The 24,054-nt window shown below is 32.4% G+C and overlaps 1 protein-coding gene across 1 annotated transcript in view; it reads right to left on the reverse strand.

The window, feature by feature from the left end:
- The window catches only part of LOC134534406 (lachesin-like), a 424,713-nt gene that overhangs the window by 57,553 nt on the left and 343,106 nt on the right, over nucleotides 1-24,054 (reverse strand). Inside the window, exons 6-7 of the mRNA XM_063372870.1 lie at nucleotides 19,903-20,040; nucleotides 9,888-10,037 (exon numbers count right to left, since the gene is read on the reverse strand). Of these exons, the coding sequence (XP_063228940.1) occupies nucleotides 9,888-10,037; nucleotides 19,903-20,040 (288 nt within the window). The remainder of the gene's footprint in view (nucleotides 1-9,887; nucleotides 10,038-19,902; nucleotides 20,041-24,054) is intronic.

Raw genomic sequence — 24,054 nt, forward strand, 5'->3', positions numbered from 1 at the left:
AATGCGAAACAAGCAAAATTATAAAAAAAATCGACCTAAAATTGTTACCTTTCTTTACTATTTTTTAATTCAACTTTTAAGTGGCTGGATAGGTGTTTAATACTTTTTTTATAACAAAAACACAACTCTAAAGATACTCAGATATTTTTATACCTATGAAGTATGAATAATTCTCACAGAAATCTAAATTCTCATTTTAACGATTAAGCAAAATTATTCGTGTAAGAAATGTAAAAGGATTAAGTTTAGACATTGAAAAATATTTAAATATCTTTATCTACTATAGTTAAAGCTAAGAAAATAAGCGCAAATAACATGGAAAGTATTAGATACGCAAGTATTTTGTCAACTTTGTTGGTTTATTTTTGATGATGGGGGTAAATGATAAGACAAATGGTTTTCTTTTGGGTTCTATTAAAAAAAAAACCTAATAATCTAGTCAAACAAAAGCTATAAAGCAGATAAGAATAGTACACAGTCAAACTTTATAAAAACAAATTTTATTAATTTTTGAAAACGTTATTCCAAAGGTTATAAAATATTATTTTGGTTTGTTACAGAAAAATATCACTTCATCATTACAAAATATTTTTTAAATTTTTCGAGGTTTAATTCTCTGAGTTTGAGATAACGGTAAAATTTTGTCTAATTATGCCAAAGAATACCACCGAATCCACACAGTGAAATGAGTGGCATTTTACACATAATTTTTAATGAAACATTAGACGTTAGCAAATTTTATTGTTTTAATCTAAATCAAGAATACTTTTCGATTTCTTAGAATTATGATACAAATGATTTGTAAAAAGATGAAATATATTTTTATTTAGGCTATGCATACTACTTAAACCACGGAAACATGAATAATAAAAAAATATTGTTTTCTACATTTTAAAAGGGAGCTATGGTTTTACCACCACATAGAATTTTCTACCGAATGAAGTGAAACGAGGTGTGATTTTATTTTGAATATATGTGAATATTTAAATATAAATAGCAAATTTTTTTTAACACTTTCGAAATTCCCAATCATAAAGTTATTTTTGTGGTTTATTTAAGAAACCAATAAACATCAAACATTTAATTTAAACTCTAGCTTTACTTACAGATGTTTCTGATTGGTTACATTATTCCATAACCATGATATAATATAAGCACCATACTGAAACTCTGTACCACTAAGCCGCAGGTGCGCAGCTTTTTTTTAAGTAACTGTGTCTACTAATATAATCTAAATTTATCGTATATTCATCGCTTAATATTGGAGACGTAACTAAATATTTGAAGTAGACAATTTTTAAAATATTTTTCAGAATTTAGTCGGGATTTTTTTGGTAAAAAATTAAAGAATTTGAATTTTATGGTTAAGTTCAAGGTCAATGCTCCCTCACCAGTGGCTTAGGAGCGGCTTGGTAATAAGGAATTTAATAATCTTGAGGAATATGTGTTCTTCCTTAGGCAAAAGTATTTTGAGGTATTCGAATTCCGAATTTGTTTTTATTTTTTCAGGACAAAAACGGGAAATTTTCCCTCAAAACAATAATTTGTGAGTCATTTTGAGTCATTTTGAGTCATTTTTGAGAAATGTTGAGGAATGTTTGAGTCCAGAATGGCTGCCGTGACGTCAGAGAGGTCGGTCATTGACCCTGCACCAGGCAAAACAACCTGAAACCTGTGCCCGGACCGCCATTTACATACTACTCTCACTGAACTGTTATTTGCACTACGTTGATCAATTGCCCATGAAATAAATTAGCAGTAATTTGAAGTCACCATCGGACACCGGCAACAGCGAGCTTGCTTCGTAATATATTTGGCCATGTACCTTCAAATCAAACAGAAAAGTTATAGTTTGTACACAACAACCTAAAAAGAAATAATCACATTAATTATTTTTACCTTAAAAGTTGGCATGAAATTGTCGCGAAGTATATTGGTTGCCCCAAAGGAAGTCATTTGGAAGCAGGTGTTATATTTTTGTATGTATGTATGTAAGGAAATGTATGGAATCCGTTCCAGTTCCTAAAATAATGAGTACAATGGCTCTTGTGGCGGAACCAATAGCACTAATTTCACTTAGCCATTTGCGCAACTCAATACATTTTCTTCATTTTTGTATTTTAATTCCTTACAATTTGGGCAAACTGAATTCATAGATGCAATAGCAACTCATTGGTAGGAAAGGTAGTCAATTGAAACGTAACTGAAAGCCATTCGTGAAACACTGAAAGCAGCTTGAAAACGACGCTTTGCACGTGATTGTAATATCCCAATCCTTTCAATTTTAATTCGCTCTTCACGTTGCTGTGCAGTCCGATTAGATTGAAAATAAGCTTGGTTTGTAACTTTTCAAGATCTTCGATCCAAATTGCTGCGCCTGCGTCTTATAGGCGGCATGGGTCTAAATGAAAACACACTGAACAAATAAACAAACCATTGGTTTTCGAGAGAAGCGAAAATTTATAAAAAACCAAGAAAATGCCACGCACAGAACAAGTAAAGATGACACGTAAGTCAGTAATATTATTTTCTTTCATGACACGCAAAACCTTTCTTTCTTCGAACTTTATTTTGGGTAGGCATAGATTAATATCCATAAGCCTTATCAACTTGAAGGCATACCAAAGATTATCTTAACGCACCTTTGTTTTGTTTTGATTGACGTCAAATGTTTAACAGATGGTGTGTTTTAATTTACTCTGTGGTTTGTATGGGAAAATAAAAGTGTTGTTTTTACTAGTTTCCTCGCAATTTCTTCCTTTGTCTCTCTCCATAAGAACAATCCTTGTGCCTTAACGAATATTTGAAAAAAAAAAAAAAAAAAGCCACATTGATTGAGCCGTTCTCGAGTTTTGCACTTAGCAACACATTTGGTGATTCATTTTTATATAAATAGATGGATTCAAATATTCCTAGTTTGAAAAAAGTAATGTAAATGGCCATATATGCTGGTTCTTTCTTCAGCTTCTGGTCTGGGGTGACTGTTTCTTTTTCTTGTTTGCCGGTGTGGTAGCAGTCACTGATAGCCCTCGGATTTGGTTTCTCAGAGTAACACCTTTAACGATTCGGATGCGAAAATTTTTAGCTATTCTTTCGAATCAGGTATGGATTTCAAACCAATTTCACGCTTATTATGCGAGGAATTGAATATATTCTGCAGGTAGTTCAACAGTAGGCACACGGACTTTACCTTTACTTTTTTTCGCATGTCATCGCAAACTATCAGCACGTGTAAACCAAACATGATACTCATCGCAGAGTATCTTCATACGGTAATGATTCTTCATACATTTACTCCGCTCATGTCTTCGTGCATCATGGGGAAATGCGAACGTCATATCGCAGTAGCTGCAAGGATACCGCGCTGATGAAGACCTACCTTTCAGACTCGAACCAGATGTTGTTAAAACAGTTGTACCATTTCCAGGCATACTCTTATGCACATCGATACATCGTTGTTGTATAGAATCATTTACTTTCTGCCGCGCTGCAGGACCTTTGCAAGTCTGCGAGTGTCTTTCAAATGATCATGCTTTGCAAATTGCTTGCAAAATTGGTTACAGCTGAACATTTTGCGAGGAGGTTTTGTAGCTCATTCTCTCTTCTCGTGGCGTCGAGCATTACTGATTTCTGAGATAATCTTGTCGTATTATCGACATCGATATTCGTTAGTTGTTATTTCGATGAACTATTACACTTATCGCCTGATGGTACCAAAAAAGGAAGATAATCAAATCTTCAAATGTCGGCAATTATTTCATCAATATGCTGTTGATATGTGTGTTAAAAAAGAAACAGAGCGTTTGAAATTTATTGGTTTGAACCATACTAAACCCCGTTCTGAAGAGTATATTCAACTTCAAAATACGATTAATACTAATGGAAATGCAAACAATGTCGGCCGGATGACAATTATTCCAGCAATATATGATGGATGTCCTCGGCATATTAATGAATATGCACAAGATGCCATGACGTATGTTCGTCATTATGACACAGCCGATTTATTTATTACATTCACATGCAATCCTAAGTGGATAGAAATCAAACAAGCGTTATTCCCTGGCCAATTACCCATTTATCGCCATTATATTACAGCAAGAGTCTTCCGATAAAAAATGACTAAATCTTTAATAGATTTCATTGTGAAACACAGTGTGTTTGGTGAGACCAGCTGCTGGATTTATTCTGTGGAGTGGCAGAAACATGTGTTGCATCATGTACATATCTTAATTTGGTTGACTGAGAAAATAAGCCTAAATGAAGTTGATAAAATCATATCTGCTGAAATTCCCGACTTTCAAGTAGATCCAGGCTTGCATGAGGTTGTTATCAATAAACACCAATTTTAACAAACAAAAAACTGACTTAAAAAAATATTCTAAAACAAATTAATAAGCACTAAAAAGTAAAAAAATAACTGCGTATTCTTCTACAACTTAATAATCTACTTACTTTTTCTACTCATCAATATTTAGGTACGATCTATTTGTTTACCACGTAAGAAGGTAGATATAATGTAGTTACAATTATTGTTATTTTTGGAGTCTGTGTCACACTTCAAATCTGACTCAACACATACCTACACCGTCCTTCTTACGGTAAGTCCTTGTGTTTAATATTGGCTATATTTTCGTACCCTTGTTTGCTACATTAAGTCTCAGCATAGTGTCGTACCTATTAAAGTTCGCTTGTTTGGTTTAATTAGGTATTATTTATGTCGTTTCAAGGTTGCAGATATCGTCTATCGAATGAGACGGAGGAGCAACGTGCCCACCGACTCAGCGTGATACACGATCGTCTATCCAAAGAGACAGAAGAGCAAAATGTAAACCGTCAGAGCTTGATCCACGTTACGGTAGGTGACAAAAATATCCGGATAGCCTATAAAAGATTCAGCCGAGTATCGTTAATTTGCTCCTATGAATTGAAGAGTTCCGTTACTTTGCCATAGGTACCATAATCAGAACCTAACAAAACTTTCATCAATCTACCCTTGAAGTACATCCTTTCCAATAAAAAAAGAATCATCGAAATTGGTTTGGCGTGATATTGAGTTATTCGTCCATTTATCGCGCACATACTTAACGCAAATTGATGACTTATAGGTATGTTTTTCCAATGGATTTCATGGTCAGAACTGGAACAAAATGAAATGGGACCACAAGGGAAGCACCAGTTTAAAAAAAAAATCATCAAAATCGGTTCACAAAATCGAAAGTTCTGAGGTAACAAACATAAAAAAAATAAAAAAATACAGACGAATTGAGAATCTCCTCCTTTTTTGAAGTTGATTTAAAACATTATTCATGGCCCATGTGGAACTCGTAATCCCAATTCACCGTGTATGGTGGATGGTTAATGTTGGAAACGGTATCCACGGGCATTAGTAGCTGAAAAAATTACCGGGAATGATGGTTATTCGCTTCAGATCGACTGCAGATAACGGAAAATCAACAATTTTCAAAATAAATTTAAAAAGTATCAAAATTAATAATCGTCGGTTTTTTTTCATATTCACCAATCGTATCAAAGACTTTCAAGGCGCACACCAATGTTGTATCTTTCCATTCCGTCAAAGCTATAAAATATGTTTGCAAATATGCAACAAACAAAAATACAGACGAATTGAGAACCTCCTCCTTTTTTGAAGTCAGTTCAAAAGGACGTGATATGAATGTGATTGGAGTTGGTGCTGAGAATTTCATGAATGAAGTTTCCCAATACCAAATAGGCCGCTATGTAAGCAGTATTGAAGAAATTTGACGCATTTTTTTTTTTCCTTTTCATCGAAGACACCCCACTTAAGTTCACTTAGCCGTACACATGGAAAATGGTCAAAGAGTATATTTTACAACACAGACTGTTTTACAACGAGCAATTCAAACACCGTCTACAACCTTCACCAGTTTTTTTTATATGTGTCAGAATTATGATTACGCCCGAACACTGCTATACTCATAAATGCCAAAATATCATACTTTGAATTAATCCTCAAAACAATTTCAACGACGGAAACAAGAAAAATCAGTTCCAGGTTACCCCAAAGTATATTCCACTGATGCAATTGGTCGAATTTATTCAGTCCATCCAAGCAATGATGAGTGTTTTAATTTAATATTAATTTTAGTCAATGTTCGAGGCTAAACACCATTCAAACATTTACGTACTGTTAATAGTGAATTATGTGGCTCTTACATAGAAGCGTGTCAGTGTTTGCAAATTTTAGAAAATGACTCTAATTGGGATCAAACTCTCAATGATGCTGTAATTTTTTGAAAAACTCATCAAATACGACCATTTTTTTCTATTATTATAACTACTTAATTTTTGGATCAAATACAAAGATGATATGTGTGACGATATCTTGCATCAACTGCGCAATAGAACAGGAAATCTCCATTTACAAATCACAGAAGAAATTTACAACGAGTCGTTGATATCAATTGAGGACATGTGCTTCATGATGTCAGACAAAGTATAATCTCAATTAGGCATGGCCGCGCCTAATCGCCCAATGCACGACGATTTTAATCAAGAGTTGCAAAGTGAAAAATGTACAATTTTGATTATTTAAGGGAATCAGTTCGAATAAATGTTCCGCTGTTGAACCAACAACCAAACAATGCCTTTGATACACTTATGAAAGTTGTCAATGATGGAACTGGAGGGATTTAATTTTTACACGCTCCGGGTGGTACAGGAAAGAATATTTTTAATTTAATTTATTTTTGCAACAATGCGCTCACAAAATGAAATTGCACTCGCACTTGCTTCATCTGGTATTGCAGCAGCATTGTTGGAAGGTGGTTGAACAGTCCATTCAGCGCTAAAATTACTATTCAATATCCAAAGCAACGAAACTCCTACCAACAACATTTCGAAGAATTATACAATGGCAAAGGTTTTGCAGCAATGTAAGTTCATAGTGTAGGATGAATGCACGATGGCACATAAAAAGTCTTTGGAGGCATTAGACAGAACTATGAAAGATCTGCGAAACAATCAAAACTGATTTTATGGAGCAATGATTTTGTTAGCAGGAGATTTTTGTCAAACATTACCAGTGATTCCACTGTCAATGCCAGAGCATGAACTCAATGCATGTTTAAAGTCCTCCATTTTTTTGGATACTAGATTTAAGCAAGAATATGCGTGTCGAATCGCAAAATGATCGATATGGAGAAATATTTTTTAACAAATAATTGACATTGGTAATGGCCAAATCCCTGTAGACGTTTTGACTGACTATATTACATTTCCTGTTAATTTTTGTTAGTTTACTGAATCAAAAAGAAAGCTCATTCAAAATATGTTCCCAAATGTTGCTCAAAATTACAGACATCATTTTTGGTTGAGCGAACGAGCTATATTAGCTGCCAAAAACACGGGTGCAAATGAAATATATTTCGAAATTCAAAATGAAATTGCCGGTGAATTAAGGACATAATAATCCGTTGACTGCGCAAATAACCAAGATGATGTCGTCAACTATCCACCAGAATTATTAAACTCACTGGATTTGCCAGAATTGCCGCCTCATAATCTTAAATTATAAGTAGGATCGGTGGTCATAATGTTGTGAAATATCAACCAACCGCGTCTTTGTAATGGCACACGGCAGTGTAAAAATTACTGAACAATGTGATCGAAGCAACCATTCTAAAGGGAAAATATAAGAGAGATGATGTGTTGATACCTCGCATCCCAATGGTACCAACTGACGTACCATTTGAATTTTAACAACGGCAAATTCCAGTGCGGCTTGCTTTCGCTATGATCATAAATAAATCCCAGGGTCAGTCGTTGAGTGTTTTCGGCGTTAATCAAGAAAACCCATGCTTCTCTCATGGACAGTAGTATGTTGCCTGCTCCCGCGTTGGAAAACCTTCATGTTTATTTACCAGCCAAATAATCGAACAAAAAAATATCGTCTACCATTAAGCATTACAATGAAAATATCATCACATTATTACTAAGTCGTGCAGTGTACGAAACAGAAAACTTACTTATGTATTTAATCGTTGTTTATTATTGAGACATTAAATCAATCAATAAAGTGATCACTCTGAAATAGGTAATATTTATTTTTTTCCATTGAAGTCACGAAGTCTTCAGGGCAGCTAGTACATTATAAAATATCATATAATTTTTCAGTGTACAAAGTGCAAATTAAGGTTATGTTAAAAGGAAAATCGTAACTGCTTCGTAGAATTTCAACTTAACTCTTGAAATGTAGAAAGTTGCCAGAACAATGTTCAGCATTGCTCATTTAATTGTGATTTTAATAGCTATTTATTTTAACTATTGAAGTGTAAAGATAAAAGTGAAGATGTGCCAGAAAAGTGTTCAACTATGCACATTTAACTGTGATTTTAATTATTTGCGCAAGGACAAAGTTGCAAATATGCAAAAATATATATTTAGTGTATTGACGCTTAAAAAATAAGAAATATTTTTTTAAGAAAGTGTTTTAAAAATTTCCAATGCAAATTATAATTCCGGTGTGCCTTAGTATTATTTATCTCTCTAAATTTTATAGATCATGATAATTATTATGCCCTTATAATGGCCATAAAATGGCAAGGTGTCATATTTGGCAATATAGCAAATGCAATGGTGTTGTTATAAATATTTTTTTTGTGTTTACCGTGAAGTAAAATAGTTATAAAAAGGTGGTTTGAATATTTTCTTGAAACTTCTTTTCATGCGAAATTAAGGGTTAAATATATATCGGGTTCATTACTATTTCTACTTTAATTCTGGTAGGCATATTGTAGGCATTCCTACAAGCTTAGTTAATTATACCTTAATGCTGCCTAAAACAAACTCGCATGAATCCCCTATACCGAAGCTAGACTCAATCAACTGCGCCGTGGAAGTCCGCAAGTCCATATCAACAGAAATCTAGGAACCTTCTCGCATTGTGAAAAAAGGGCACATTAATTTTTTTTGTAATGATGCAGACTGAGAATAATTGAAAGTATTACACATACATAATATTACAAATACACTATAACGTATAACTATTCTTCATTGAATACCATATAATGTGTAAAATAAATAATATGTACATAAAATATGATATATAACATCTAAAAGAAGTGTTATATAAAATATGCTATGGTATTTTAGTGAAAATTTCTCAAAAAATTTCAAAGTTCGTATATTGTCTCAACTTATGACGCGATTTTACAAAATACATTATTTAGGGTTTATTACCTGGCCAATCATTGGTTGACAAATTGTGTGAAACGTTTCTTTGGTTCTTTCCCCCTTACCAAGTTTTATTTTCTTTAACACCATTGTTATAAACGGTACCATTGACAATATTGGACATCGAAGCGGAACGTTGCCTTTAAAGAAAAAACGAAAGAAAACGCGATAAATACTATACAAGCCGTAGGAAGGAATATTAATGGTTCGAAAGTAACGTTGCAGTTAATCGTATCGGGACATTTACATCCTGTCTGTAACAAATGTTTGCATAGCAGTAAAAATCAACTGTGGTGTAAGGTGTGACGCAGGTTTCTTATTGATAAATTGGTTCGATGATTGAGTTATGGTGTTATCTTTAAAATAACAATAAATTGTTAGAATTGTACATATTAACTTTTTGTTTGACCGTTCATTAAAAATTGTAATTTATTTTAATTATGGTTCATATGCACTGTAATGTTTTATGAATACTTGAAACTTTTATTATTATTTACTATATACTAGTTAAAGTTTTTTTCTTAATATTTACCATCTTTAACACCCATTAAGTCGTCCAGACCTCTGATAATAATAGGTTACATAACACATGTCTGTATCGATTATTTCAAACCGACTCGTGCAGGAGGTCGGAGTAGTTCGTGCGTGTGACGCAGGGTATCGGAACTCACGGTAGAGCTTGATGCTGCCGTCGGTGTCGCCCAGGGAGTTTTTGGAGACGCACTTGTAGGAGCCGAAGTCCGCCGGCCCCACGGACCGGATCGTCAGCTTCATGTGCACCTTGTAGGCGTTGTCGAGCAGCACGGGCTCGTACTTGCCTCCTGCGACAGGCACCATTCCCCACCTCGGACCAGGAAGTAACATGCTGCACGCCCCCATGCAGTGGCACGGCAAGAGGGAGCACGGTTATTGCTCTCTCCCAACAGGCAAAAAAATAAAAAAATAAATAAAATAAACAAAATAAATTTAAAGAAAATATCCTAATAATCCTGCAGGTAAAAATTCCACCTAATGTCCCCCCCCCCCAACTTAACTTGATATTTTCTAAATGTATAAAAAAAAACATTATGAGAAGAACCTCGGAACCAATTAAAAAGTGTTGTGTTTCAAAACAATAAACTTAAATACTACTAAATAAAAAAAAATACCCAAACTCCCTGCTTTACCAATACACTTACTAAATCGTAAAATAAATAAACCAAATAAAGTTTTATATACGATTCATATTGCAGATTATACTTACAATACAGAAGAAAAGATTTTCATTCTAAAATGCCATATTTTATAGAACATTGTCAAATAAAATCTGTAATATGTAAAAATATTATTTTGCTGTGGAGATAAACGTTATTTAATTTTTAAAATACTTTATTTATTCGTATCTAAATCAATTACTGAATCTAAGGTGAAATATATTTAAGATGTTTTGGAACTGGGTTTAACTCGAATAATTTATCCACTAAGGCAAAATTATATAATTGAATGCTTGATTTTTGTTAACCTCATTGGTTCACCGAGGCTGAAATAAGGTTTAGTAAAATTGGTTTTAAATGGTACTTTTAAATTAAGTAAATCTGGAAATAATTTTTATTTACTCCATTTATTTTTTTGGTTGTATGAAAATGAAATCATATTTTTGATATTAATCATGCAGAATTAAAAAAAAATTGCAATTAAAATAATGTATCGCATTTTCATGTTTCAGAATTTTTTTACGGTTTGCAAACTTTTAAGGTAGTGAAAATAGTATTTTCTTTAAAGTTTAGGAAGCGAAGTGGGAAAAATGTTGACAAGAACATGTTTATATACCATGAATTGATGACCCTTAATATAGCTAAAATGCACGGTCTCATAAGCTTCTACTATAATGAATAATATATTTGCAAGAAAAAGTGTTTTTTTTTTAAATATTCTTTAAACCTATTATCAGAACTTGGTTTCACATTTAATAGTGCATTTGAATTGAAAAAAGTGTTTAAAATATACATCCACTAAATGCCTGGCAATTTTAATAGCATAAAATTTTACATTAATTTTCTTATGTTCCAAATATTGTACTATGTAGATGATTTAAAGAAGTACATCAATATCTTAATAATACATTAAAATTTTAAGTATTATTACTTTATTACTAAATAGCTAAGACAGGTATAAAATAGGTAACTTGACTATATTAATAAGTTCGTTGCATGCATTTAAACCATGTTTCATATTGGTACATGGATTCCTGCAGATGCCTCCTATTTCCACAAACTTGTTTACGAGATGTGGTTTGGTTTAGGTGCCGCTTAACCATAGACAACCTTCCCTAAAAAAAATTAAGTGTAATTAGTCGTAACCGCAACTGTCCGTGAACAGAAAAATTCTCATGGGTTATTATGATGGAAAGTTAATAAATGAATAATTTCTGGGTTTATATCTACATAAATTTAAATTTTTCAACGTTAGCTACATTGTAAATGAGTATGTATGTACAATTTAGTGAAATTACTTACTCACAAACATGCTAAGTATACATGGAAATTCACCAAGTTGACAATACTTTAATAATTTAATTAACAATAAAAAAATCCAAAATTATCACAGTATTTGAAAAATATGTATTAATCATTTTATAAATTTAAAGTTATTTGTTTTGTGTCTTTAATTTACGTTAAAAGTATAAGTTATAAAACTATATATTAAATTTTCATATATATTTATGATCATATGTCTGAAACCTTTTAAAACATTATTACAACGTTAAAAGACTAATTTGTTACTGAGAATAACATAAGATTTTTTTAAATTCAAAGCCAATATAAAATCAATCTATTTAGGTAAATCGTTTTATAGTGACAGACACACAAACAAAATTTACGTTATAAATGTTTTGTGTATTTAATTTGCTAAAAAGAAAAAAATATATATATACTCAATAATACTAACATAATAGACTCTTCTATTTAATATACTTTCCTATATTAAACCAACGACTTTTAGTGTTATTACAATGTTTATTCAACAAATGAATATATATTAAAGTGAGGAACCCTGTAATATTATCATTATGTAAAAATATATCAAATTTATATAAATTTAAAATGAACTTATAATATACTTCATCTGAAAGTTGGTAGAAATATTAAATTAGGTGCTTAATAATTTTTAAAAATTCACACAATCGAAGGAATATCAGTTACATTACAATGGCCGGATGATATTTGAACATTATTTTATTATTATGTTATCGATTTTTCCTCTTTTCCGCTGTCGGTTTCTTGTCCATTCCTTACGTCATATGGTCGTATTCCACGCCTCTGGCCACAACTCGGCTGGACATTCAGAGTCTTTACGCTCCCTCGCCGACGCTTCCCCGCCAGGCCGCCCCAATGAATATACCCCGGTGCACCCCTCTCCTCCCCTCCAAGGGTTTTCAAACCTCTGATCCCACCCTTCTCCCCGGCTCGCACCTCGGACCCCTCGAGAGAGCGCGTCACGCTTTAGGGTTGATGTAAAATTCATGGCTTGATGCAATCTGAAAAGGCCATCTCTGTTTCCATTCTCCGAGCGTCGAGGAGGAATAGGCGATACAGAATGGACCAATCAGCGCTGTTATATTCGAAACGTTCCACCCATCACTAGAATTGCCAAAATATTTTACAGTAATGTTGCGCAGTCAATGCAGGCCAGTTCTTACATAGATGTATGTCATGCTTATATATCTAGGAAATTGCTTGTTTTTTTTTTACTTTATGCTTAGGTATTATCAGAGATTAAATAATTATAGTTTTTAACACTTTTAATCCTTAAAATTAAAATTTAAAAAAATATATACTTCTGTATGTGTTTATGTAATTATGTTTCGTACAGTCCCCTTCAGATGATAAGGATGTATAAATATATATACTATTAATAAAACTGTTCGAAGCAAATATATTAAATTATGAAAATATATATTGGAAATGGCTTTTTACGGTATTAAGAACTCAAAATTAATGTTATAATTTTGGTCTGTTTGTCTGTTTGTCTGATAGATCGAGCATCAATAGAAGACTAATGAACGGATTTTGATAATATTTTTAATGGATGGATCTTAAACTTAAAAACTGGGCTTTATATAAGAAAATATTTCTTAATATAAAAAATTCAACAGGGTTAAATATGGTTTTGAAGTTAATAAGTTATATCTATGAAAATAATCAAACATACCGAAATTATATTGCGTAACAAAAAAACAAACTACAAACCACAATATTTAAAATTTACGAATTTAAACCCCTAAGGGTTAAATTGGAGATGAGTAAATTTTAATTATTAATAATACCTCCGAATTAATTTAAGCATGATGAATGATTTTGTGTTCTAATAACGACCTTACGAACACTTAAAATAAAATATTTGTATATGGCAAAATTCAATACCCAAAGCGCGAAAAAGGGGGAAGAAAGTTTTTAATTTTAATAAATATATAACTCCGAATTGATTAAGCATTTAAATGATATTGGGTACCAATAAAACCAATACGAAAACTATCAAACACAATTGTTATACTTTGTGAAATTTAACCCCTAAGGAGTAAGAAAGTGGTATTTACTATTTAAGAATAATAACTATGTATATCTTTAAATTAAAAAAAAACGGAAAATATTAGTTTGGGAGCAAACAATATCTTCAATATCTTCCAACAACAATTTTAATATTAATTCAAAAATAAAAGTTTTATGGAATCTGTTAAATCAAAATTGGGAAAATAAATTTTAACTGTATATATATATATAATTAAGTTATAATTATTTTTTTGTTCACATCTGCGGTAAAAAAATTACGTTTTTTTCCCCTTGTAAACAGATATTGCCATATAGACTCAGTTCTGAATTTTTACATTGGCATTTCTTTGGAAAAGTGTTAAGTGATAAAAAAAATTCGGAGATTATTTTAGTAATATAAAACAAATTAATAATCAACTAAAACGTTGGATAAGAATTGTATACCTCCACAATACATTTCCAATTAAAAAAACAATTATTTCAAATATCCTTAAATAATGGAACGTATTTTAAATAAGGTAATATAATTTAATTTTTCTTAGTATAGCTTTAACCATGGTGAAATAAAGTGTCAGTATAAACGATGACATAAACTTAGTTAAGGTAATTTAGGTGCTAATTAAACAATTTCTTTTAGATTGTTAACCTAATGAATTCAATATGAGTTATGTATGATTTCATCAAAGGAAAATATATCTCCAACACGCTTAAACAGAAAACTCAAAATTAAATAATTTATCCAAACTAAAATAAAAAACCATAAGCATGTATTGAAGTAAATATTTTAACATCTTACATATTATTGGCCCTTTTTTGTAAACATGTTTGCAATTTATCACATAATTGTTTTATACAAAGGTAAGATTTTATTAACACTCAGACATTGTGATAGCGAAGCCGTATTAGCTAGTTTCTTTATAAAACCTAATGAACCTCCATATGTCGTTGCGTTTAAATTATGTTATATATTTAAAAGGTACTGTAATTATATATTTTAAAATAAATGTTCACGATTTTAATAACGTGATTGATTAGCTGTCGTAATATGATTGATATATCGTGATATGAACAAAGATTTCTGACCTCCTTTCCAGCTGTCTCAATTTAAAAAATTGTAAAAAAGTATCATAATATTTAAGTTGAAAGAATAACATAAAATTTAGTATATTGGTTTTCAAGAGATGCATGAACAAACGCTTTCTTTAAAAATAATTTATATCTAAATATATATACATATAACAATGTCTGGTTAGTTACACAATTTAAAACTCAAGAACGGTTGGATAGATCTTAATGATCTCTGATTTGTTGGATTCGTGTCCACCCCGAATATCATATTAACTATTCAAATAATGATAAAATTCATTAATTTTTAAACAAATTAGGTTTGGGACTACACCATAGTCCGTAATTGACAGCTCATGTCACGTAGGTTGGCCATAGACATACAACGTTATAGGTGTACAAACTGTGAGTGTTATTTTTCTATGTCCGCCAAGCAATAGCCGCGAAGCTATTGTAACGAATAAAGTAGAGAGAATAAGAAATAAGAAAGCTCTAAACCGTTTTTCGTTGCCATGTTTGGGACAATTGTTTTCACCCATTTTGTGATTTATTGTTTACTTTTATCATTAAAATTAAGAAAAATTAATTACCCTATCACATTAACATTACAGCACTACCACAGAAAAAATATAATAAAAAATATTTACAAAACATAATGTATGAGAAACTCTCGAAACATTCCAGTACCGCTGCCTATCAGTACATAAGCTGTAAGTCGCGAAAGTTTAAATTTTTTTTTATTTCATGTTTGTGATTTGTTATGAAAATAGCATATAAAGGTTACCGGTCATTTGTTTGTTTTTTTGCGAGTGTTATTAATAAATCTAATTCTGCGAGTATTATTATTAACAATGCAGCGAAAACAAAGCCGTAATACAATTAGGCTTCGGAACATTGCAAATCAATCCACTGAAAAATAACAAGAAATCGCAAGAGAAGAGCGCCGCGTCAGTATGGCCTTACTTCGTGCTTCTCAAACACAAGAGTAAAGAGAGGCAGCCCCTGAAACGGCTCGGTTGGAAATGAGAATTCGTCAAGCTTATCGGTGGAACTGGGAAGACGTTCCTGAGATCATTGATTTTGGCCACTCTCCGTGCGAGATCCGACATTTCAGTAACAGTTGCTTCTTATGGAATAGCGGCCACATTGTTAGAAAGATGCCGTACGGCTCATTCAGCGTTAAAATTGCCGTTAAACCTTCAAACTACTAATAAACCGACATGTAACATTGCGAAACACTCGGCTATGGCCAAAGTTTTTGTAGTATCTAAAATCATCTTGGACGATGTACAATGGCGCTCAAATGCGCACTGGAAGCACTTGTACGAACATTGAAAGATCTGTGCAATTACTAGAGATGTTTGGTAGGCACAATGATTTTTCTGTTTGGCGATTTCCGCCAAACACTCCCTGTCATTCCAATATCGACTGCTAACGAATAAACGCTTGCCTCAAATCATCAAATATGTGGCTCTATGAGAAGAAACTTCAGCTGGCAGCAAACATGTGAGTTGCATTGCTGAACGATCCATCTGCTGAAGATTTCTCCAAGCATTTGCTGACTATCATTTCCTCCGAATTTTTGCAATTTCGTCTCATCGAAAAACGAGCTCATTTACAATGTGTTCCCGAGAATCATTGCTTACCACAAAAATAACAAATGGTTGAGTGAGCGAGCAATTTTGGCGGCTAAGAACAAAGGTTTGGATGACAAATCTTGTAATTCAGAATCAAATCGTTGGTACTCTGCATTCGTTCAAATCTAATGACTGTGTAACAAACGAACCAACTAACCAACTAAATTATTAAACTCCTTAGATGTGCCTGGCTTACCATTGCCCAATTAACAACTGAAGATTGGCTCTTTAGTCATCATGCTTTGAAATCTAAACCAACAAAATCTATGCAATGGAACTCGTTTGGTGATAAAAAACTGATGATCAATGCGATTCACGCGATGATACTTAAAGGAAAATTGAAAGGTGAGAAAGTTCTCATTCCAATGGTTCCGATGATCCCAACCAATATGCCCTTTGAGTTTAAACGAATTCAATTTCCGATTAGTCTTGCATTCGCCATGACGATTAACAAATCAAAAAGCCAATCCTTAGGTAAGTGCTTGTGGTCTGAATCTATTAAATGCATGTTTTTCTCATGGTCAATTTTACGTGGCACTTTATCGTGTCAGCAAACCAACCGCTTTATTTGTTCTTGCGCCTGATAACAAAACGGAAAAGGTCACATATCACAAGGTGCTTGCTTCACTGAAGAGAATTAACCCGAGTGGAACCCATGCAGCAAAATACATAGCTTCAATAAAGGAAATGTCTTTCTGACACGCCATTGAAATACTTGATATGTAATTTTATTGAATTCTTGGTATTCATTTTATTACGTTAATAAAATTCTACATTAAGTTTAACTAAATGTGTTAGCACGACATTCGTTGACTGTTAGGCGGTAGGAAGTTCGCCGGGTCTGCTAGTATATATATATATAAGTAAAAATTTTCAAGTAGAATATTCCTATGGCTTATCAGCTATTTTAATTTAACTTTTCTCCCGAAACGAATATATTTTCCAAGGATTATGTTTTTTTTTAAATACGAGCTGAAAACTTTCATTTAAACAAAAAAAAACAATTTTAATATCTTAAATTTTATTTTCATGTAAACCATAATATCAATATTTAGAAACTTCACTTTATGCCTAATTAAAATATTTTAATGGAAATATAAGTTATGAATATTAATACTTGTGTAATATTAGTATCTTAAATGTATGTCTAAAATTTAATACCTTTGCAAAAATATTACTTAGTACGTAAAATTATTATTTCTAAATAATATATTCGATTAAATATTATTGTTAAATCTTTTAAAAACATTTAAAGTTTTGTTGCTGTAAAAAATTTATTCAAAGTAACAAATATTTAAGTTATTTTTTACTAACTTGCAGCATTCTGCAATTCCTCTCTTTAATTCTGCGTGTCGCCACTGCCACCTTCCCCTTCTATCCTCCACCTTCCTGTTTTCTGTCTTGCTGTGACGTATTCGTTTTCCCTCTTGGGCTTTGCGTTCGCGCACTGACGCTGGCACAGCACATTTAAGCTCTCGGAGCCTTCTGATCAGGGTTGCAAACTTGGGGGGTTTTCCCCCAAATGAAGGGGTAACCCAGTTGTAAAGGGATTTTTAAGAGGGTACGTACATTTATTTAGGGGGATTCTTTTGGGGGATTTTTTAGCGGGTACATTATTTAAATTTTTGAGGGCGTGAAATTTAAGTGTATATCTTGAAGGAAAAAAGTGAAAAAAGAACAGCAACACAAGTGGCTCTGGGGGCTGATTTTCGCACTACTTTCTGATCAAAAGAACGTTTTCACGTTGTCAGTTGTCACGTTGAGGTTGTGTCCGTTAGTTTGTTGTCTACTTGCGAGTTTTATTGGATTGCAAATTAAGTCGTTTATGTTTTTTTCTGTGGTGCTTTTGAATAAAAAAAAATACACGAATTATTATTAAGTATCGTGTTCAAATCTTTTCCAGAATGCCAAAAGAAAAAAACCTTAAATATCAGCAAAAATCTACAAAATGTTGGGAGACTGATCTAAAATTTAAAATAAATTCGTACATATATATAATTGTAGATATTGAATATTATTTTTCAAATTTATTATTCTCGGTTTGGGCAGAAAAGTAAGGAAATGAAAAGACCCATAACCTATACTGAAAGTGAAGATCGAGGTTAAAGAGAAAAACATTTTAGCTCTTAAATAGGGTGTACAGTGAAAACTTTAGGGGTTTTTAATCGACATCTAGGGGGATTTCAAGTTGATCCTAGGGGGAATACTCTGTAGGAGTTGGTACACTACTTCTGATTTGGCCTATTTTAAGTTTATATTTCTTCGGGAAATGATCGGGGTGTAAGTGATGCACTTAAACGACTCCAGATGGAAATGTAAGTTGTATTTTGTACGGGGTTGAGAGACAGGCGGTGGCTTTGTCATCAATTTTCTTTAAATACCTATTATTGCATGAATTCCATTTCGGCCGCCGCCTGTAGAAAATTCTGGTTTGGCTTTAAGACTTTTGTGCCCTTTGGTTTGATAGGTTTAATATTGATTTAACGCTGATTTACGTGGGGCCGTCCCGTGATTGCTTCTAAGGTGGTAGTTCTAATTATTGTAATGTTTGTTTACGCCTCTACGCTTAATAATGTATATGGACTTCTTAATGTTAAGATTTTTTTTTTGTAAATTAACGTCTACTACGTATTTATCTATTGCAGATCTTGTTATATATCAACAGTAGTTGTCCGTCATGCATTAACAGTTATCCATATTTAATGTGTAGAATTCCGGGTTCGACTGAATTGTGCGTATGACGGCTGCTTTTTCCTGGGGCACACGTAATGTACTTTAGCCCATACATATTCTTATATATATACATAAACATATATATATATATTTGTGGAATTGTTTTATATATATTCATGTGTTTGTATGATATAAATTGGATGCGTGTAGCAGGGCACACAGAAACGTCTCCAACATTTACAACGTATGATTGGACGTTTGGAATTTATCTTAAGTCTTTTGTGTGTGAAGACACACTTATTCCGTGTAGCTTTGAAATCGATTCTATGTCTATGTAAGTACTGATGGCTGTAATATTTATTTATGTTTATTCACGGACGTATCCACATGTTTATAACACAATTTAATTTTGAGTACATTGCATGTTGGGCGCAGACTTTGAGAATTTGTGACATTAATATGTAATTTTTACACGATTGTTGTTTACAGATGAGAAGCTGTCTGGCATTAAAATTTGTAAAGGATGGGTTACCCGTTTTATAATTGTTCTTTCAGTAAAAATTTACATTGTATTACAGCCCACACGATTTCCAACCCTATCTTAAAACAGAGTAATGAAATACAAGCAATTTTTTTTTTTGTCTTTCACATTAAGAGATGAGGAAAATAATTTAAATTCTTTAAATAATAGAAAGTCAATAATAACTTTAGGTAGAATAAAAGTTAAAAAAAAATATTTCCAAAATAAATAGTTTATGGATTACAAAATATTGAATACATACCCTGGGCTATGATCTCTCCTTTCTCTCTTGTCCAGTAGTTAATCGATTTTGGGTAAGCTTCAGAGTGGCACTCTAAAGTCATCTCCTGTCCTTCTTGCGCGCCCACAAGCTGATTTTGTATCCATATCATAGGTGGAACTGAAAAAATATAAAACTACATATTACTAAAATAGTGTGCGACGACTACTACATCTGAATAAGTTTGGGTATGCCAAATTTTTGTTTTTATTTTAACGGAAATTAAGAGCAACATGTAAAAATCCGTGTTTAGTTTTGAGAATTTCATGATCACTATTAGTATGTATTGGGGGCTCCGAGGATAGGTTGAAGGTTGAGGATTAAGAATGGAGCCAGTGAGTGACCTTTGAGCTTGATCTTGAATCTGTCGGCCATTATGGATATCCACCATTTTTGAAACATGAAATGACGTTAGCCATTTGGTTTTACAGAACCTTCCGCCATATCGAATTCCACAGTCTTGGGTTCTATAACCTTTCGCCATTTTCAATTATTATTTAAAGCCCGCCATTTGACTCTCTAGAACTTTCCGCGATTCCGACATCACATCTGACTTGCTTTCTTACATCACAGCCGCCATATTGTATTCATCTTATGGAGGTCGGCATCTTGTATGACATGATGTTCGCCATATTGTTTTTAACTGCTGGAGTTAATCATTTATCAGTCTGTAAAGCTAATAACCACTATCACGCAACACAATCATCCTATTATGCCCTTCCCCTTAAAGTCTAGGAAAGTCCTCTTGCGATTATGAGAGAGCAATCACGTATCCTATAATAAAAATTGCTGTTTTAACAATACAACGAATTATGATCCAACAATTCATCCTTTTTATTTTAAGTTCATCTTTTTGATGAATATAAATCCAAAATGCACGTCCTATTTTATTAATGTGCTACCAAATGTGCATCAATTTTATTGATTGTTTGTCCTTTTTTATGATTGTACTTAGAAAATATGCATCCTTTTTAATTAGTGTGCTTCCTGGATGAAATGAATTGTGCGTAGCCAGAAATGTAGACTTAATCGTTAGGAATATTTTTGTTATGTAGAAAGCATCAAGAATAATAAGTAGGATTACAATAGAACTCTTTTAGTGAATATGAAATACCAATATACGTTTTTTAAATTCCTAACAAATAAATATAACTTTAAAATTATTTAATTTAAAATAATTAAAATATTTGTTTTCTCGTTGTACATACAGTAGCATATACTGCGTGTATGCAAATGGGGGAACAAATAATAGGGTACTCTGTTTGCTCGTGGCTTTGGTAGAGTGTGTATCGTCTGGTTTTACTTGCCTAGTACATAAGTTCAACGACTATTCTTGAGAACTCAGTGGCATTTATGAAATCCGTGGCCGCTATTTAAATGATAAAAGTGCCAAATCGGGTGATTTTCCGTCACTGAACTGCGCATATTGTTATACAGTCGTAACTGGAATTCGCGGAAATGTTTACGCCATGTTTTAAATCTAAAAGTGACATTAGTGCAACATGTGTAATAGTCAGTTAACACCCCTTTGGGTTCAATATAGGGGCAATTATAAATTTCACCCATATCATGTACAATGTCACTCGTACAGGCCAAACGTCATATAACTACATCACATAACCACGAGGCCTTCTTCTTTTAAGTGTCATAACTTTTGACCAGGTAATGTACAATGTCCGTCCTATAGGCCAAGTACTTATAATACAAAAATTAAGCCATCTTTTTCGATACTTATATATTTTCATACAAGCCATGAATTAATTCAATGAAACAAAACACGAGTCTCCAAAATGATAAACATAAAGTTTGATATAACATATTAAAAGAATATAGACAAACTAAATAAGCATGTTTACTCCCACTACACGACAAAAAGTTTCTTACCATTAATTCTTAAGTTCTTACTAAATACATTGAGGCGTGCACTGCACGATAGTCCTACGACGCAGGAATAATAACATTATTTATATATTTTTATAATAGTAATTTTCACTTACATAAGGAAGGACTGAAATCTATCGGAACACACAATATTTTAATAGGTATTTAAGACATTTTTTTTAATTTTTTTACTAATTTTTGTGGTTAATAATTACAGATTTAAATCATGGAATCCAAATGGCCAACAATGTTTTGGATGCTACACAAGCTGACGATCTGGCCATACTATAGATGTTAATTAATAAACTAATATGACGGTAGCAAACTTAATTAACAAAAACACGATTGCGTATATAAGATGGGCATGATTGGCTGAAGTAATAGTAATATATATTTCTTTGTTTAGTGGTGGGGGTCAGTCTTCCAGGGCCCACCATTGGAATAAAGAGGTTTTGAAAGTTTGCACTCTCTGTATTCCAACAGAATTTTCCAAGGTCCAAGCTATAAGGTTTCTTATTAAATTTGTTATTTTTGTGAATAATTTTTTTTTTCATTTTTTTTTTTTGCAATATACCTACGGAATTTAAAGATGGGGGACATCATTTCATCCAATATGGCAGAATGTAAGATGGCGAAAAGCCCTAGAAAACAAAATGATGAAATTGTAAAAGGTGTAATGTTCTATAGTTTAAAATAGCGGAAAATTCATGAATCTAAAATGTCAGAAAGTAAAACATCCAAGATGATGGACATGGTATCAAATACATGATGGCGGCCAGGTTAAAAGTCTTGGGGGTCATGGCTACGAAGTCTTGATTCTAAAAATTTTAAAACAATTAATGCTGATTTGAGGACTTTTGGTTCTTTTAAAGAAAAAAAATAGACTTTGAGTATTCAGTAATTAATAATTTTTTTAATTTGATGGAATGTTTTTCCTCTACAATAGACATTTTTAAATTTTAGGATTTTTTAGTTTTTTGTGGAAAAAGTTTTCTTAATGACGGTACATTTTTGTTGCGAATTTTGGGTTTATTTTGGCTGCTTTTGACCATTTTTAAGTCAGTATTGAAAAAATGTTGGTTTCATTTTTCCAATTTTTGAAACTCATATATCAATTTACCCAAATTGGTGGCCGGGTTCAACGCCAAACTTCAAAGTCAATGTATAAGAATGTAAATGTTGGCGGTTGTGACTATACTATACCAGATGGCGAATCTCACAAACACAATCTAGACCCAGGACCATGCACCATCATCCCCTATTATTACTACTTTTATAATTTTAAAACCATTAAAAATATGTTTTCTAAAAAAACATTAAAAATAGGAAACATAAAAAAATAAAAAATACAAAAAAAGTTAATGAATTATGAAAATATTTCTGTTTCTATTAAAAATATCAAACGGCCTCGTAATATTACAAAAGAAAAAAAAAATATAAGTTTTGAAAATAATTTGAAGAAATTAATTTTTTAAACAAAATCCATATTTCTTAATTAAATTTTCCGTAAGAATTTCATACTCTATTTGAAGGGTAATTAAATTGATGAATTTTCTTATTTACTCGCATTTAACCTGCTAGCTATTTAAAAATAATTAATTCAGTGTTTAATAATATATTACTCTCTTTTTGAAAATATAACCATTAAATTGTAATACAATTTTAAATTTATATTGACGATCTAAACCGTTGGCTGTTGTGGCCAGTCAGATACTACTTCTTGGCCTCTGGGTGTAGGCCAAGTCTGTGTACTTGATCGTGTTCTATATGGTGATGGCCATTTATTGGATAATGTTTCAATTTCATTTAATATCTTTTTTGATATTTTTAGTAGATTTTAAACGTTATTTTATTAATGTATTTTTTAATATAAAAAAACTGTGTTAACTATTTTAACAGCTAGTACATTTTGCTGGATGAACGAGACAGGTTGGAAACATGAGTGATTACCTCCAGAAAGAACCAGAACGTAGGAGGACTTAATATTTAGTTTAAGTTTTAACTCTGTAGCTTTAGTTAATTTTAAAGATTTATACATCAATATTTTTTTTTAAATTCTATTGAAATATTTAGCATGGGGTGCAATAATTTTTTAAGTTATTAACGTCGTGTGGCGAATAACTGGATGGTGCCAGAAATCCCGCGCGCTTAGCGCTGGAGACGCGGAGGAGCGGTGGTGTGTGTTTCGCCAGTGCCCGCCCGGGGACAGGCGACAGGTCAGGCGCGCCGCGCGGGTTCGCAAACTACTCAAGA

Source organism: Bacillus rossius, chromosome 7 (genome assembly GCF_032445375.1).
Source record: "Bacillus rossius redtenbacheri isolate Brsri chromosome 7, Brsri_v3, whole genome shotgun sequence".
In the NCBI taxonomy this organism is placed as follows: Eukaryota; Metazoa; Arthropoda; class Insecta; order Phasmatodea; family Bacillidae; genus Bacillus; species Bacillus rossius.